Source organism: Cebus imitator, unplaced genomic scaffold (assembly GCF_001604975.1).
Source record: "Cebus imitator isolate Cc_AM_T3 unplaced genomic scaffold, Cebus_imitator-1.0 Scaffold370, whole genome shotgun sequence".
Classification (NCBI taxonomy): domain Eukaryota; kingdom Metazoa; phylum Chordata; class Mammalia; order Primates; family Cebidae; genus Cebus; species Cebus imitator.
Genome location: NW_016107685.1, coordinates 888609 through 905847, shown reverse-complemented (window position 1 = coordinate 905847; position 17239 = coordinate 888609). Strand labels below are relative to the sequence as shown.

General features: G+C 51.6%; 2 protein-coding genes across 2 annotated transcripts in view; both read right to left on the bottom strand.

The window, feature by feature from the left end:
- Positions 1 to 211: 211 nt before the first annotated feature.
- On the bottom strand, positions 212 to 6566 carry TPP1 (tripeptidyl peptidase 1). The gene is made up of 13 exons (XM_017507203.2): positions 6491 to 6566; positions 6303 to 6374; positions 5882 to 6021; positions 4715 to 4865; positions 4397 to 4524; positions 4071 to 4249; positions 3757 to 3955; positions 3416 to 3604; positions 3097 to 3166; positions 2535 to 2655; positions 2264 to 2422; positions 1961 to 2086; positions 212 to 1780 (listed from the first exon to the last, which is right to left on the bottom strand). The coding sequence occupies exons 1-13, from the start codon at positions 6532 to 6534 to the stop codon at positions 1640 to 1642; spliced, it is 1719 nt and encodes a 572-aa protein (XP_017362692.1). The 5' UTR covers positions 6535 to 6566; the 3' UTR covers positions 212 to 1639.
- Positions 6567 to 8682: 2116 nt separating this feature from the next.
- DCHS1 (dachsous cadherin-related 1) overlaps positions 8683 to 17239 on the bottom strand; it is a 34188-nt gene continuing 25631 nt past the window's right edge. The window contains exons 11-21 of the mRNA XM_017507202.2: positions 16970 to 17209; positions 16751 to 16876; positions 15922 to 16131; positions 14115 to 14993; positions 13878 to 13991; positions 13490 to 13701; positions 13247 to 13401; positions 12926 to 13056; positions 12532 to 12815; positions 12081 to 12219; positions 8683 to 11741 (exon numbers count right to left, since the gene is read on the bottom strand). Of these exons, the coding sequence (XP_017362691.1) occupies positions 9130 to 11741; positions 12081 to 12219; positions 12532 to 12815; positions 12926 to 13056; positions 13247 to 13401; positions 13490 to 13701; positions 13878 to 13991; positions 14115 to 14993; positions 15922 to 16131; positions 16751 to 16876; positions 16970 to 17209 (5102 nt within the window). The 3' untranslated portion in view covers positions 8683 to 9129. The remainder of the gene's footprint in view (positions 11742 to 12080; positions 12220 to 12531; positions 12816 to 12925; positions 13057 to 13246; positions 13402 to 13489; positions 13702 to 13877; positions 13992 to 14114; positions 14994 to 15921; positions 16132 to 16750; positions 16877 to 16969; positions 17210 to 17239) is intronic.

The following is a 17239-nucleotide window of genomic DNA, read 5'->3' as shown; positions in this document are numbered from 1 at the left end:
ACAATGCTAGAGGTAGGCACAGGGGGTGCAGTGCAAGGGAGGAAGGGCGTTAACATCTGCCACCTACTCCCAGGTCCCAAGCACGCTTATCAACGTTATTTCACTTTATTCCCTGGTTATTATGAAAGGCAGGTATTGATATTCCCACTTAACAGACGAGGAAACAGCCTCAGGGTGATAAACTTACTTGACCCAGTCGGTCTCCTAGTCGATTTCAGAACCAAGATTCAAACAGGTTTTGTTTAGAAAATCTAGGGTTGTTTTTTTTTTTTTTTTTTTTACCCATACCAAAATAAAGTAGCCTCAGGGAATCAAAACATTCACGACAGAAGGTGACTTCTGAGCTGAGTCTTGCAAGAATTCTGGAAATTAACCAGGCAATTGTATCAAGGGTGGTGTTAAGGGGACGGAGCAGCTTGAGCAAGAGTGAGAGTTCTAGGAGTTTGGGGAGGGAGGAGGAAAAATGATTTGTTACTTAGGAACAAATAGCAAGGAAGGTTTGTGAGCTATGATTAAAAAAAAAAAAAAAACCTGAACTCTATCCAGTAATCCTTGAAGGGTTTTCATCAAGTGGCCTGATGGGATTTGCATTTTACTCTGGAAGATGGTTTGGGGATTGGCAGGAAGTAAGGACACTGTTTTTTGTTTTTTTGTTTGTTTTTTCCCAGGAGAACATGGCCCTAAACTAATGTAGTAGTAGTGGGGATAGAAGTGGATAAGTTCTAGATATATTTGGGAAATATAATTGGAAGGACTGTGGACTGATAAAGATATATTTAAGAGGTACAGTCAATAGGACTTGTTGATTGAAGGTGGGGTAGAAAGATGACACGGGTTTCTGGCTTGGTTGGAAAAAGCATAGCATCATTTGCCAAGAAGAAACGAGATGGAATTGTTTGGGGTTGGGAAGGTGGAATACGAAATGTTGAGTATCACACATCTTACATTTGAGGTATCAATCACTTTTGGATAGAAAGTCTTATCAGTGAGATGATAATGGTTGTAGATGTCAGTGATTTGTTCCCCGGAACAATGAGTAAACTGAGAAAAGCAAAAGCCTACAAATGGAGCAATGAAGATCAGCATTCCATGAAGAAGCAGAAGTTGATGAAGAAGAAAGATAACAGGGGTCAGAGAAGTTAAGCCCTGAAAGCTAAGTAAGGAGAGGGAGTGGGCAACTATGATGGAAAGGCCATAAAGCCAAGATTGAGAAGTATGCACTGTAGGCCATTGTTTCTGGATGTCAGGATAGGAAAGAGTAAAAGGTGAGAGTAGAGGTCTCCTTGCAATGAATTGAGGAGTGAATATGAAGTGAAACAGTGCACAGAGTCTGTACACAACCCTTTGGAAAAGCCTGATTGAAAAGAGGAAGATGCGCTGCGGGGGAAGAGGCATTCAAAAAATGGTAGTTACAGCATCTTATTGAGAAATCTAAGGCAGGAGTAGGGAGACCTGAGTATGATGGAGCATGGTAGGGTTGAGAGTCAAGTCAAGCTCACAGCATTTCAGGGTTAGGGAGATAAGCTGTCTGCATCAGTGTGCAGCTGAGGATTCAGCAGGGCTTCCAACAGGGCAAAATAAGGTACTGAACTGCCAGGTTCAGGGCAGGGGACAAGCCACCTCTCCTGATAGGAAAGGGTCAGGGGTTGAGTAGAGTCTTCAGCAAAGCTGGGAAGTTGGGTGTTCCCCAGCCTGTCACAGGATCCCAGCCAGGGCCAGAGCAGAAACCCTGGCCCTCCACCTCTTCATTCAGACAGGACTCATGGCAGCCATGGGTTACCTAGGGAGGAGGCTGGCATCAGATCTGGGCCTGCTAGTACCAGTACTTAAAAAGTATACCTCCTTACCCTATATTCACATTTCAGAGCCTATTCCACACCACCCCAACTGCCCCTCAAGTACCCCTTAGCACTCTCCATAGTTGCATGAAAATGTCCACACCCTTCCCTTCCATACTCACATCAAAGAGTCCGGCCCCATGCTGCTGGTAGAGCCTTGGATTGAGAAAGCCAAGAGGGGGGTGGCCACTGAGGATTCTGTGCTCATTGATCAAGGATAGGAGTCCCCCAAACACTGGAGTAGAGGCCTGCAAGAGTGAAGGTGCAAGTAGAAGTCAGGGGTTCTGAGTGACTGGACTTTTTGGGAGTGATGCTTTAGAGTATCAGACATCTCTAAGTAGTTGGGTTCTGGATACAAGGTGCTCAAGGTGTTAGTGGGTAAGAGTAATTCCTGAGTGAGAGTTTGGAGATGGGTTGATTCTCACCGAGGTTCCAGACACCCATGGAATGGGCACACTGTTGCTGACCACCCAGTAGCCATCGGAAAGTGCAGCCACATCTGGGTAGGCACGGCCACTGGCATTGAAGTAACTGGATGGTGGCAGGTGGGGGCTAGAGTTCAGGAACTTGGCTACAGCTTCCTCCTGAAAGGCATTTTTGAGTGAGTATTGGCCTGTGGACTGCCCAGCAGTCAGCTGAACTGAGAATCCCCCTTCCCCACTCTTACCCTGCATCCATCCACACAAACACATGTACCTGGTATGAAGGCCGTGGGAACACATTGCTGAAGCCACCACCACTGATATAGTCAACAATCTCATTTGTGATGAGGAAAGGATTCTGGAAGCTTGTGCCTCCCACTGTGGTGACATAGGGGCTGAGGGCAGAAGACAGCATTCAGATAGTAGGGGATGCAAGCGGACCTCCAAGATATGTGGGGAGGGGTGAATATGGACCAGGTCTTGCTGGAGAAATTAGACTTTGTGGGGAAGCATGTATATGGGATTGACTAAGACTTTTGAGCCTTCAAGGCATGGCCTGAGGTGACTGTGCACACTTTTCTCTGTAGAACATCCACCAGATCTTCCACTAAAATGCCTGGGGACTGAGGAAAAGAAACAGTGGGAGCTGTATGCCATATAAGAGATTTGGGGACTGGGACCCACAGGAAGAAGACATGGGAGTGTAGCAGCCAGGGTAGGCAAAGCTTAAAGCTGAACCACAGGAGCACATGTTGGGATCAAGACAAAGGTTCTACATCATGAGTTCACAAGTGAAAGGTGGTGGTTATACCTGAGTGGTACGCTAGAGTTCTTACCTGGAGGCAGGGAAGGAAGGACGGAACTGGTGTCTTCCAGAGATAGACCAACACCCAGCCCCACTGTCACCTAAGAGAGGCCAAATGTAGCACTCATTAATTTGTTAGGGCTTAGTATGTGGGTTCAGATGTCAGAGAGGAAATTTAGGTGTCAGCTATTACTGCAGGAGGTCAGAGTTTAGAGATCAGGTCAGTGGTCCCAGTTGGAAGGTCTCAGTTCAGATTGTGAGTTAGAGACCAGGCTCAGGGGTCACTGTGGGGTCAAAGCTTCCAGGTTGCAAGAGTGGAGGGGGTGTCTAAGTTTAGGGTAGGAGGTCACCTGAGGCGAAGAGCAGGGTGAGACCCCGAGTGGCAGCCTTCATGAGCTCAGTGTTGACCCGCTGGATGTAGGCGCTACTGAGGGAGTCCTCATCATCTCCATAGCTCACAGTATGCACATGTGGCAGGGCTGACTCATTACTGAGCAGCATGAGCCACTGCAGGAAGGGCTCCTGTCCCTCATGCCGGCCTGGATTTTTTTTTTTTTTTGAGGGGTGGGCACAAGGTTAGTCATTGGGAATTGTCAGGATCTCTCTCCAGCTTATAGCATTCCCTTGAGGGAGCAGGGACCAACACCCACCTCCCACCCCCTTCCCCACTGTCCAGTCCTCTTGGCAGTACCAGGGCTACTGTAGACCCAGGTGGAGATGTTGGCACCGGCACTCATCAGATACTGCACATCTAGACTGGCCTCAATCCCGGCCCGGCCCCGGCCCTGTTGTCCAACCACACGGGCTACTGATGCCTGATGTGCAAAGTTGCCACCGAAGAGGCGCATGAACCTAGCCAGGTCTGAGTCACGGAAATACTGCTCCAGGAACTATGGAGGGAGTCAGAGCAGGGATCATGGGTCTGAGGGTGAGTCCCAGGGTGGTAAGGCAACGAGGACACTGTGCAGAGGCTATGAGGACCCTGGGGCTCTTTGCTTGGCTCACCTGGGCACAGGCTTGGCTGTTATTGCTGGTGCCAGAGCCCACGTCTTGTGCGGTCAAGTTATATCGCTTACGGATCACATTTGGGGTCACCCCCAGATGTATACCTACAGTCCCTGCCACCTGCGGCTCAGGACGTTGCCTCAGGGATGATGTCGGGGGAAAACGGTGCAGTCCCCCCACTGTGGGGAGAAGTCAGGCTTGAGGCGATCTTACAGACCGTAATACCCACTCTACTACTCACCCCATCCCCAGTCCCCAATGGCATCTAAACTTCCCTAGCCCCTGGGTCTGTCTGCCCCAACCCCATTCACCCCACTGGGTATTACCAAAGTCCACATGGGGGGCCAAGGCCTGTGGAAGCTGGTAGGGATGTGGGGACCTTACAACATGGGTCTCTGCAGTTCCTCCCACATAGTGATGAAATTCAGCCCCAGGGAGCAGCAGCTCTGCTTGTCTGGAGGTCAGAGAACAGAGGTCAGAAAGCTCAGAACAGAAGAAGCTGCCTCTGAGCATCCCTGGGCAGTCAGTCACTGTCTCCCCATGCATTAGCTCCCACCCACAAGCCCCAGCAAGGTCTCAACTCCCTCCCGTCCATCTCACTGATGGGATGACTGGTTCCCTCAATGGAGCAATCATTCTCTCACCGGATGCTCAGCCAGCAAGTCAGAAAGTCCTGTGTGATCACAGAATGGCAGTTCCGGGCTCCAGCTGCCAAGAGCCATTTTTGCACTGTGTGGAGGGTCAGTGGGGATGGCCTCACCAGATCAGCCACATGGTCTAGGGTCAGGTATTTTCCTGCAGGGATTCAGAATAGGCACGTGCCCTCATTCATTTCCCAAGTCCCCTCTTTGGACCTCAACTATGAGGAATCAGGACTTGCCAAAGCCTGGAACAGAGTAAAGGAGGGCTGTGCAGGTGGAGGGTGTATTTAGGGAGCAGAGGAAGAAAAGGCTAGAGAGACCTGAAATGCCATGGCAAACAATATATATTTACCCTAAAGGCTAGTAAGTTGCAAATCCCACACCACAGCATGTATTGCCATGATCATGAAAAATGAATGAAGTTAATACATATAAATTTTCCATTTTAAGCTTATCTCCAGTAAATGTTTTCAAAACTTTTGGCACCAGTTATCCAGTTTAGCTCAAAATTTACATACTTGTTGATTTTAAACTTAACACGATGCTGAGTCACTGTTTCCCGCCATGCACACTAGTGCTCACCTTGGGTGAATCACACTGCCCCCTCCCCAGCCTCTGCAGTCACATGTGCACTCTGCCCCCTGCTGTGAAGGGCTTTAACCAGGAGAAGGATCCAATCCATTTTGACTGTTGGAGAGACTGTTTTGAAGCAAAGTAGGGGAATACAGTGAGGAGGGGTGTGGAAGGAGGAGACTGCAGATTGGTTGGGGAACTGGGCAGTAGTCCAGGAGAGGGAATAAACAACTGAGTTGGTAGTAACAAAGGACAGCAAGAAGTAGACTAATACAAAGGCTCTCTGGGAGTTAGAACTGGAAACCTTAGTATATGAATAGAAGAGGAAATGAGAATGGAATCGAGGGTAGTGGGAGGAACTTCAGTTGTACCAGATGCTATTCCCCTATTTGCCTGGTAGCTAGTAAGTAGCAGAATCAGAATTTGAGTCCATATTTGACCATAAAACCTGTATGCTGAGCCACATCCCCTTTTAGATTTCTAGCATGAGGAATACAAGTGTCTTGACAGGCCCTGACATCGTCACCATCCCATGCCCAACCTAGCCCTATGTCCCTCCACTGCATCCCACATCCTGTCCCCAGTCCCGAGAGGCACCGTATTGAGAAGAGCTGGGATCCGACACAGCCTGCACCAGCTCCGAGAGTCTTTTCAGGTTCTGCTGTCTCAGGGCAAAGGTGAGACTCAGCTCTTCCTCAGGATCCGCACGGCCCAGGGACACCCAGCCTGGGGGCAGCCTGTAAGGTTAGGGGTCAGGGACATGGCTTTGGTTGGGGTGGAGATGGAAAATATTGGTTATGGAAGGTTCCACATTAGGAGCTGAGACCTTGGGTAGGATCCCTAAGAGCAGATACAGATCACATGAGGTGAATGATAGGGGACTGAGCCTGGGAACCTGGAGATGAAGCTATGGAGTGTGTACTAGGAGCTGGCACAGGGGTGAGGGAAGCTAGGACCAGGACAGTGGGAGACAGAACAGGGCATGGAGAAGGGGGCAGTCTTTGCTAAGTCAACTCACGTCCTTTGCTGGTCAGGCTCCGGGCTGTAACTGCATTTGCCAGAGAGGATGAGGGCAAAGAGCCCTAGGAGGCTGTAGGGGCAGCAGGTGGGTTTCAGTGGGAGCTAGATTGTCTTTGTGTTCCCACCTTCCCAACATGTACTCCCTCCAACGTTATCCCTTTCTCCCAAGCCCTCTCAATTTCTCACCAGGCTTGGAGTCCCATTCTGACCTTCCGCAGGTCTGCTGTCATGTGACAGATCACATGAGCCTTATATTCCACCACCGCCACCACTCTTCCGCCTAGTAACTAGTGACGGTGCTGGCTCCTCCCTTGCATGGGTGGTCCTGAATGCTACGCAAGGGTAGGACTGCCACTCCGATTCTCCCCTCTGGCCAGTCAAGCACTAAGCCCAGGGCTCCTCACCTGCGTCCTGAGCCAGGTCCCCTGGAAATCACTATAAGTGAGTATCTGGAGACCCACAGACTGGGGCTCTTCCTAGGTGTATATCAGCAAAATAACCTCTCAGAGCCTAGGTTTCTGCATTTACAATAAGGAGACTTATATAAAAGTGATCTGCCTCGAAAGATTGCAGTGAAAAAAAATTTTTTCCTCCCTTACCCTCTATGTCCCCTTATTATCAATTTTGTGTTCATTCTAGGACTACATTTATGAACAGAGTAGAGCTTTTGCAAGACCAGGATCTTTTTATTCAAATCAGTTTCCAGTTTTAAGTAGCTTCCCAGGAGATCTGCAATCAGCTGGGGTCCTGTTTATTATGGTTCCTAAAGTTTTCAAGGAAATCAGCTTCGTTCCAAGAGCCATGGAGGAATCTTGCATCTTGTTTAGTGGGTTCAGGTGGATAAGATGGAAACAGATCTTTGCTTCTTCCTAGTGGTAACTCAAAGCCCACAAGGAGGTCTGAGTTGACTACTTCTAATTGAGGTCATTGCAAGAGGATTTTCAATGACAGTACCCTGAGGATTCACTTCTCTTGCAGTCTTCTATTTTTTTTTTTTTCCAAGAAAATCCATATGGAAGTTGATGTCAGCAGTATCATTTTAACATCCAAAACCATTAATCCAATACTCATGTGAAATCCCTTGTTCTGACCTCAATACTCTTTCTTTTGTCCTACAGGCCACTGATACCCATAGACCTATAGATTATATCGCCACACTAAAGATTATGGCACTTCACCTTTCTGTCCACCCCAATTCCTGTGATCATTTGATCTAGATGATCAAAATATCTAGATAAAAGACAATTCAACACCCTAACCTTCCATTTCTTTCATCTCATTAAACCCATTCACTTCACTTGAACAGACCAGTCCCATCACTACACCTGGACTTACTATCTCTCAAAACTGCTCTACCTTTGAAATTTTAATTATAGAATGCTGTCTTAGACTATAACCTTCTGGTTTTTCAAGCGATTGTTTTTCCTCACTATTAATCTGACTTCTTCCTGTCCATTGATCTCTCTACTTTCCCACTGAGCTTGGATCCTAGAGCTGTATTTACTAGCACCATGCTCAGAAACATTTCTCTTTGACCGCAACCTTTTTTTTTTTTTTTTAGATGGAGTTTCACTCTTGTTACCCAGGCTGGAGTGTAATGGCACGATCTCGGCTCACTGCAAGCTCTGCCTCCCAGGTTCAAGTGATTCTCCTGCCTCAGCTTCCCGAATAGCTGGGATTAGAGGCATGTGCCACCATGCCTGGCTGATTTTGTATTTTTGGTAAAGATGGGGTTTCTCCATGTTGGTCAGGCTGGTCTCAAACTCCCGACCACAGGTGGTCCGCCTGCCTTGGCCTCCCAAGTGCTGGGATTACAGGCGTGAACCACCATGCACAGCCTTTTTTTTTTTTTCCCCAATTTCCTCAATCCTATGAACTACTCAAACATTGGCCAATTGCCTTTTCCTCACAGCGTGGCTCTCCCACAGAACAGTCTACACCAGTGGTTCCCAAATCCCTTTGTATGACTGAAAATTTACACTGAGATGAGGCAAGACAGCCTCCTGCAGAGAGCCTGACATGACAAAGGTTCAACAAACTGAGCTATTATTACAATGTGGATTTTTAGTGGCCTCAAGAAAAACAAACCACTTGACTGCTCTTGTATCCACCTCAATCTATTTTAAGAACCTCAGGCCCAGAGCTGGTCATCACCAAGATCCCCTCTCCCACCCAACTGATCCCTCTCAAGGCCTTCCTGGCCTCTTGCTCATATTAGAAGGAAAAGATTAGCTGCAGAGAGATGTAATCATCAGCCTCAGGCTAGGCTCCTGAGCTTCCAGTGCCATCCCCACCCCACCACTGCTGTGTGCCTCCTGAAGTGTCCACAGTAGTCTGCTAGGTGTCTTCCAGTCATCCCTATTTGACAAAAGCCGGAGACCGGATACAAATTGCAGTTTATTAAGGCTCCAGAGTGAGAATTGGCACTTGGTTCTGGGCAGGGGCAGGGTGTCAGTGGAACCCAAAGGAGCTGGGTCCAAATATGTTGGAGGGACCTCCTCCATCCCCCTACCCCCTAATAAATAAAAGTCTCAGCTCCATCTCATGGTGCTGGTGCAGAGCAGGGAGCCCTCACTGAGAACCCAGGGCTGCTACCTCCTTCATATTTCTCCCCACATTGGACTTGGCCACAGGTCAGTGACCAACAGGGCTTCTGTGGTCCTAGTGCTCTGAGGGGGCTGGGGAGTTCAGGGTGGAGAACTTGGGCCTGGTAGTGGCCTCCCCGTAGCCAGTCATGGTCCAAGGCTGCCCAGGGCAGGCTCAGAGTGGGGCCTGCATTGGGGACACTGTACGCATCCCAGGTCGGGGCCCAGCTTGGGCCACAGCTAGATGTGCAGCTCCGTGTCATCAGGTGGCTCCAGGCCAGACTCTGCGCTGAGTGCCGAGGCTGAGGGACCCTGGGCCACCCCAAATGGTGAGACAACGGGTGAGCGAGCAGCCAAAGGAGACAGAGAGGGTGAGAAGCTGGGGGACATGGCAGCTGAGGACAAGGAGCCTTCATGGCTGATGGGAGAGCGGTGAGAAGCTGGTGGGAAGATGGCCCGGGCTGCAGCTGTGTTTGCTGGCTTAGGGGGCACAGACTTGGCTCCTGGGTGGGCCACGGCAGTGATGAGGGGTGGTGGGTCGATACGGGGAGCTGGGGGACATGGCCGAGCTTCATCCTTGAGCCGAGCGATCTCTGTGAAGACACTGGCCAGTGGTTGGAACTGAGGGCACCAACTCAGCAGGTAGTCCCAGTTATAGCTGCCACGGAGCTCCTCCTCGCCAGCCACAATGGCTGTCAGTGCACCTGCCACACATGGCTTGCCATCTGCTGGGAAGCCATAGTCCCCAGTGGGTGCCGGGCTCAGGCCACAGCCCCCCAGGAAAGCTGTGGCAGTGGCTGGGGGCCCCTCCTCTCGGTAGAGAGTGGTTCCTGCACCTGGAAGCAGCAGCCCTGCCTTTCGGCCCTTATACCAGGTTTCAGGGGCAGGTGGCTCACAGGATGTGTCACTCAGTCCATCTGCATCCTGCTGGATGCCTGAGTCAGGGCCACGGGCAGCCAGAGAGGAGGCCACACTGGCCACACGGGGGAACTCATTGATCATGCGGATCTCATCATCCTCTGCAGCTTCTGCTGAGCCTCGGCCACTTGAATGTGAAGGATCCAAGGAGCCACCACGGGGGTAGGGTCCTCCAGCTCCTGGCCCACCATAGCTTGGAAGAGTCTGGTGATAGAGGTGCTCAGAGGGTGGTGGACTGGGCGGCTCCCGGCCCAGCTTCTGCAGTGAGCCACTGGCTAAGGGTGCTGCTTGTGACATTGGGCCAGGGGCTGCCTCAGCCTTGCGGCTACGGGCCCGAACAAGTCCTAGGACCAGGGCTGCCAGTGCAAGCACCACCACAACTCCCAAAGAGGCTGCCACGGCCCCTACTAATAGCAGGTTGAGGTCAGGTGCCAGGCCCAGTGCAGTGTGGGTGATATCCACGGTCACAGGCACTGTGGCACTCCGGGAACCAGGCAGAGGCCCTCGTGCTACCACCTCCAGCCTCAGCTCCCGCGGTGCTTCCCGCCGGGTCCGGCCTCCACCCTCAGAGGTGGCTGTTCCACTGCCTGGTGCCCGACTGTCCACCCGCAGGTACAGGGCACCTGTAGTCTGGTTAATACCAAAATAGGGGGAAGAGGTGGCAAGGGAATAGAGAACCAGGCCATCGGCACCCCCATCCTCATCTGTGGCCTGCACATGACCCAAGCTATGGCCACGCCGGGCACCTTCTGGCACTTGGAAGTGGAAAGCTGGTGCCAGAAATACAGGGTCATACTCATCCTCTCCGGTCACCAGCACTGATACAGTGACAGAGGCTGAGAGATTCCCAGCATCAGCAGCACCCACCAGCAGCCGGAAGCTTTCTGTGTGCTCATAGTCAAAGGGCATTCGTGCACGCAATTCCCCTGTTGAGCTGTTCAGTGCAAATGCCTCACGGCCCTCAGGCCCCGGCCCAGCCTCCAACAGGCTATAGCGGAGCCTCCCAAAAGCCCCAGCATCCCCATCAATTGCATGCAGAGTGGTCACGAGAGTGCCTGGAGGCTGATTCTCGGCCAGGCTGGTGCTGAGTAAGTTCAGTGGGAAGGCTGGACCATGATCATTCACATCCTGTACCTCAATTGTCACCGGTGCCAAAGCAAAGTGTGCACCAGCAGGGTCAGCAGCCTGCACTACAAGCTGATGTCGAGCCTGGGTCTCACAGTCCAGGGCATGGGCCAGTCGTAAGGTGCCCGAACTCTCATCCAGCTCAAAGAGCCCTGATGGGTCGCCCGAGCTAACAGCGAAATGCACGAGGCCATGAGGGCCAGGGTCAGCGTCAGAGGCCTCTACATGTAGCAGCTCAGCTCCAACAGGTGTGTCCTCAGGTACTGCCACACGGTAGGATGCTCGGGTAAAGACAGGTGGGTTGTCATTGACATCTAGTACAGTGACAGTGACTGGCACAACTGAGCTTCGGGGTGGCTGCCCACGGTCAGCTGCAGCCACTGTTAGATTGTACTGTGTCAGGCTTTCAAAGTCTAGAGATTCAAGCAACACCAGGCAGCCCAGTGCCTGGGGGCCTGGTCCAGCACCCTCGCCAGCCTCAGCCAGCCTGGGTTCTAGCTGGAAGACTTGGCCCCGGTTGCCACTGATGATGCTGTAGTCCACAGCGGCATGGGTACGGCTTCCATCAGCATCTGTAGCTTCCAGGGTGAGCAGAGTGGAGCCAGGGGGCAGGTCCTCAGTCACAGCCACATGGTAGTGTGGCAATGTGAAGCCCGGGGCATGGTCATTCTGGTCCTGCAGCTGCACATGCACTGTGGCTCGTGCTGCCCGACCTGGAGCCCCGTGGTCTCGTGCTTCCAGAACCACATCCACTGCTCCTGACCCCTCATGGCCCAAGGCCACTGTTTCCACTATTGTGAATAGAGTCCCTGAGAGGAGAAAGGAAGGGAAAGAAATATATTCAGCAAAGGCTGTGAGTGAGCAGAAGAGTGACCCTTCAGGATTTAGGAAATGGTTTTAGAAGTCAGATTCAGGGAATGGCCTACGGGCTAGGAGACAATGGGATAGCCTCAAGGATTCACAACTTAGGGAACAGCTTCTAGACATGCAGTCAACAAGGAGCTTATAATGAAGACAGTGGGGAGGAAATGTCCTGCCTGGGCCAGAGATCCAGGAGTTAAAGAGTTTGAGTAACAAATTCTAGGAATTAGGTCAGATTATAGCCTAACACAGTCAAAAACAAGGGGCAGATCCTGGGAATGACGTACCATTGTTGGGGTCAACACTGAAGCCATCAGCAGGGGACGCCAGGTGGTAGGAGATGTGACCGTTGGCACCTGAGTCCCGATCAGTGGCAGAGACAGAGAGAATGGCACTGCCTGGGGGGGTGTGCTCAAGCAGCATTACCTGAAGTGTGAGGAGAAATGCTTATGGCCAGGCTTCCCTGTTGTCCACGCAGCCTGTTCTGGAGCTTGGTTCCTTGAGCCCTGCTTGGCATCCATTCCAACTTAGCCCCTACTCCTAAGTATTCGAATGGGATATGCCCACCTTCTCCCCTTTCTGGGTACAGGATGAAAAACAGGATGTAGTTCCTAGGACTTGGGACCTTCCCAGATCAGCTCCAACATCCAGCCCACCTCTGCAGCTGCCAGCTCTGATGCTTCCCTCCAACAGGAACAACCCAGGCCCCGGTGTACAAGAATCCAGGAGTGTCAATACCTGGTAGAGGCTCTGTGAGAAGGCAGGTGCATTGTCATTGACATCCTCCACAAGCACTGTGAGGTTGGCATGGCCCTCATGAGGCCCATCATGCGCCAGCAGCTGCAGCTGGTAGCGGTCACACTGCTCAAAGTCCAGAGGCCCCGTGAGGGAGACACGGCCTCCATAGCGCCCAACACTGAAGGGATCCTGGGGCCCAGATGGGCTCAGCACATACCACAGCACTGGTCCTGAGTCCACATCATTTCCTGTTACCTGTGCAATCTCTGAGCCCAATAATGCATCTGAAATACACGAGACAAGTGTGTTTGGCATGGACCCAGCCCCACCTTGAGCTGCAGGGTGGAGACAAATGTCTGTCACTCTTTATACCACCCACTTTCCTCAGCCTCACCTTCTGACACTCGGAGTTCCCAGGGCTGGGGGATGGTTGGGCGATTGTCATTGGTATCAATGACCATCACTGTCAAGGTAGCTGAGCCCACCAAGGCTGGGCTCCCTCTGTCTGTGGCCATCAGTACCAACCTGGACACAAAGCACAATCATCAGGTGGGGTATGGCAATAAGGGGGAACCCTGGGCAGGGCTAGGACTCAGGACAGAGCTTAGGGCTAGGGAATTCAGGATGTGGTCAAGGGACCAAGGTGGGTTGAAGGCAGGACTTCAAACTGTACAGGCCCAAGATGGGGTTTTGGGTCCACAGGGCCAGGCCTCACCGTGTTTCAGCCCAGATCTCACGGTCCAGAATGGCTGTGGTAGTGATAATGCCTGTGGCTGGGTCTACGTGGAACAATCCACGTGCCGGCTGGGATGCGGCCAGACTATAGGAAATCTGTCCTCCAGAGCCTTGATCCAGGTCATCTGCCTCCACCTGGTGAGGGTAGGAGGCTGCTGGCACTGGTCTAGTAACAGACAAGTCTGACTAGCCCTGCCCCCCATCTTTCCATCACACCCCACACCTGCAGCAGGGGCCCCTCAAACGGCCGGGACTCAGGCAGGAAGGCCACATAATGGGGCCGCAGAAAACGGGGAGCATTGTCGTTGGCATCTTGCAAAGTCAGGGTCAGCACCGAGAAGGCAAAGGCTCCTCCACTCTCTGCCTGCAGCACCAGTCGCAGCCGTGGACTCACCTCGAAGTCCAGCCCCTCTGCTGAGTGAACTGTGATGGCTCCTGGGGGAGGCAGAATGCATCAGTGACAGCCCCCTTTGCTTGCCCTGGAGCCTCCTTCTCTGAGACCCTTTACTCAGGGACAGCCCTTCACCCATCAAAGGCTCCTCTGACACAAATAACCTACTTCCCCAGTAGCCTGTCCTGTCCTGCACAGAGCTCTTGCTCATCTTTCTTACCTGTACTAGGCTGGATGGAGAATGTCCCTTTCTCATTCCCACTGAGAATGGTGTAGGTGATGGGTCCATTTGAGCCTCCTGCATGGACAGCTCTGGGGGAGACAATAAGAGTCCCTGCAGAAAGAACAGTATTGTTGGACTGTAAGCACTAGACTGGGAGAGTTTGGGGGACATTTTCAATGAGCAACTCCAGCCCATTTTGGAGTTCGAATCGGAGAGACATGGCTGGGGACCCACCTGGGGGTGCATTCTCACGAATCATAGCCTCACTGCTAGCCCGGGGAAAGCGGGGTCCACGCTCAGCTTCCCCCTGCAGTCCAACAATGATCACACCAGTGGCAGAGCGAGCTGGACGGCCAAGGTCAGTGGCCACAACGAAGAGGACACGATCCCGGGGGCCTAGAGCTACAGGAGAGCGGGCCACACGGATTTCACCAGTGTAAGAGTCCACAGTAGTGCCAGGAGGTGGTGTGCCTGCCAGCCGGTACAGAATGGAAGCATTGGCACCAGCATCACGATCTTCAGCTCTCAGTGTGGCTAGAGCCAGGGTTGGGGTACTGAAGCTGGGGCCTGGGCGGGGCAGGCGCAGGCGCAGAGGACTGGTGGGGAAGGTGGGTGCATGGTCATTGACATCGCGCACCGTGATGGTGACAGACACTGTGGTGCTTAGAGGCCCAGCGGCTGCACCATCCACTGCACTCACAGAAAAGGTGTAGCTGGGACACTGTTCTCTGTCCAAGGCTGCAGCTGTGCGTAGTTCTCCAGAGCTGGGCTCCAGCAGGAAGGCTCCTGCTGTACCAGCACCCAGGTAGTAGGTTACATGGCCATTGGTTCCAGCATCAGGGTCATGAGCCTGTAGCTGCAGCAGCAGGGTCCCTGCAGGCACATCCTCCGGCACCTCCACAGAGTAGGCAGGCACAGGAAAGGCTGGAGCATGGTCATTGGCATCCAGCACTATCACTGTCACAAGCAGAGTGGCACTGAGAGCTGGCTGGCCTCCATCCCGGGCCTCTATCTTCAGCTGGAATGCTGGCTCCACCTCTCGGTCTAGTGGCCTCATGGTGCCAAACTCTCCAGAAGCAAGGTCTAGGACAAAAGCTCCTGATGGGTCCCCATCTGCAGAGAAGGGCATGCACATATAAATATACATGTGTCATGGGGATGGGGGTGATTTATAGGCCACAGCAGAGAGGGAGAGCGAGTGCATGCATGTGCACAAAAGCAAGTGAACACATGAGAGAAAGGGAGAGAAACAGAGAAAAATGGAAATGGAAGGTAACAGAAGATATTATAAAGCAGCTGGCATCATCTGTGTGTGATCTGGGATCCCCTGGAGTTCCTAAGTCCTTTTCACATGCCTAAGATAAAATTATTTCATAGCACTACTAAGCCATTATATGCCCTTTTTATTCTCATTATTTCACAGATGTACAGTAGAATTAGCAGATGCTCTGTGACATGTGATGATATGTCTTGGTTAATGGAATATGTTCTTATGTATTCCTGTATTTTCTAACATATTCTAGATAAAAGCATGAATGTGTGTGTCTTCAGAGATTGTTTATTCTAGCTATCTTCAGTTATACCTGCTGTAATCTCTGAAATTCATTACTGTCCAACAAATTGTTACTTGAAATCTTAGCATTTCCTTGTGCTTACACAGAAATACCAGCAAGCTGTATACTTCATTGGCCTGTTTCACAATCATATTTTAACATTATCTCAGCTTTAATAACTAATACAGTAAATACTGATATAATCCACATAAATACTGATATAATCCACCAAAAAAGTTTGAGAATGTCTGCTCTACAGGGATAGACAAATGAGAAATAAAAGAGGAAGACAGAAACAGAGACACAGAGGGAGACAAAGAGCATGGAAAGAGATACAGAGATACGCTGATATAAGCATGAAAGAAAAGGTGGACGACATCAAGAGAAAAAAGGAGACCCAGATACACTCAATGAGGCTGACAGCAGCCAAGAAGGAGCAAGATCCAGGCAAGTGGGTGCTGGGTTGGTGGGAGTGGGAAGGTTCTCACCTAGGATGCGGTACTGCAGCTGCCCATTGGCTCCCACATCTGGATCGGAGGCCCGAAGCATGGTAAGGGTCTGGGGGTCCTGGCCCTCAGGCACCTCGAGAGAGAGATGGGCACTCCCAAAGGTTGGTGCGTGGTCATTCTCATCCTCCACAGCCACGCGAACGGTGACATGAGTTAACAGGGGAGGTGAGCCCCTATCCTGGGCATACACTGTGGGGAAGCAAAATCAATGAGGTCTAGCCTGCTCTCATCACATGGAGAAATCCATACCACACAGTGTTCATACATGTTCACCAGGTGCACACAAACCAGAAAATGTCCATCTCTGCACACTTCCCAGGCACACGTGTCATGCATACATAAACACACATGTGTCCTACCTCCCATGCTTGGTGCGTGCAAGATATATCTTGGACTAGTGGTGGTGTAACAGGAAAGGCACTAAATGAGGTATGAAAAGATCTGAGTTCAAGTCCCAGCCCTGCTACTTCCAAGCTGCATGAGCTTGGGCAAGTCACTTTACCTCTCCAATATTCAGTATCAATATGCTCCTCTGTTAAATGGCTGCAGTATATGAGGGAGGCCTGGAGGGCATAGCTGTGACATTATGCATTTTAGAATTTGTATGGTCACAGTCGTGACAGTCTAGAAGTCAGTTCACCTTGCACCCTGCCAAACTCTCGACTCCCCAAAAGGGTCTAAAAATGTAACAGGAGCTTTGTGGTAATAAGCGAAAACTTCTAGAAGGTAGTACTTTGGGGTTTCTGTCCATGTAGCACGGGTGTTTACAACACCCCACTCAGGCTCTTGGGGTCCTGTCAACATGTACCTGTCAGGTTGATCTCCTCCTGCTCCTCTCGATCCAGGGCCCGAAGAGTCTTGAGAACACCTGTGTCAGGATCCAGAGAAAAGCTTTCGCTAGAGACGCCTCCATAAGTCACCTGCCCGTTGGCTCCTGAGGAGGGGCAACATGGAGGGCGATCAGTGGGTAAAAATGCTTTTCTTGCCCCAGTCCATCCCACTCACGATTTATCCCCCCAGGTCTTACCCAGGTCTGGGTCGGTTGCTTGCAATGTGAGGAGAAATGTGCCAGGCGGGCTGTTCTCACGCAAGAGGACGCTGTACTCCTGCTGCTGGAAAGTAGGCGCCTCGTCATTGACGTCAGCGACACTGACGGTCAGGACCTGAGTGGCCGAACGCGGCGGGGAGCCGTGGTCTGAGGCCACCACCGTCAGTATGTGCTCAGCTCGTTGTTCGCGGTCCAAGGGCCGCACCACGGACAGCGCTCCTAGGTGAGCGGTAAGGCAGGTTGGTGGAG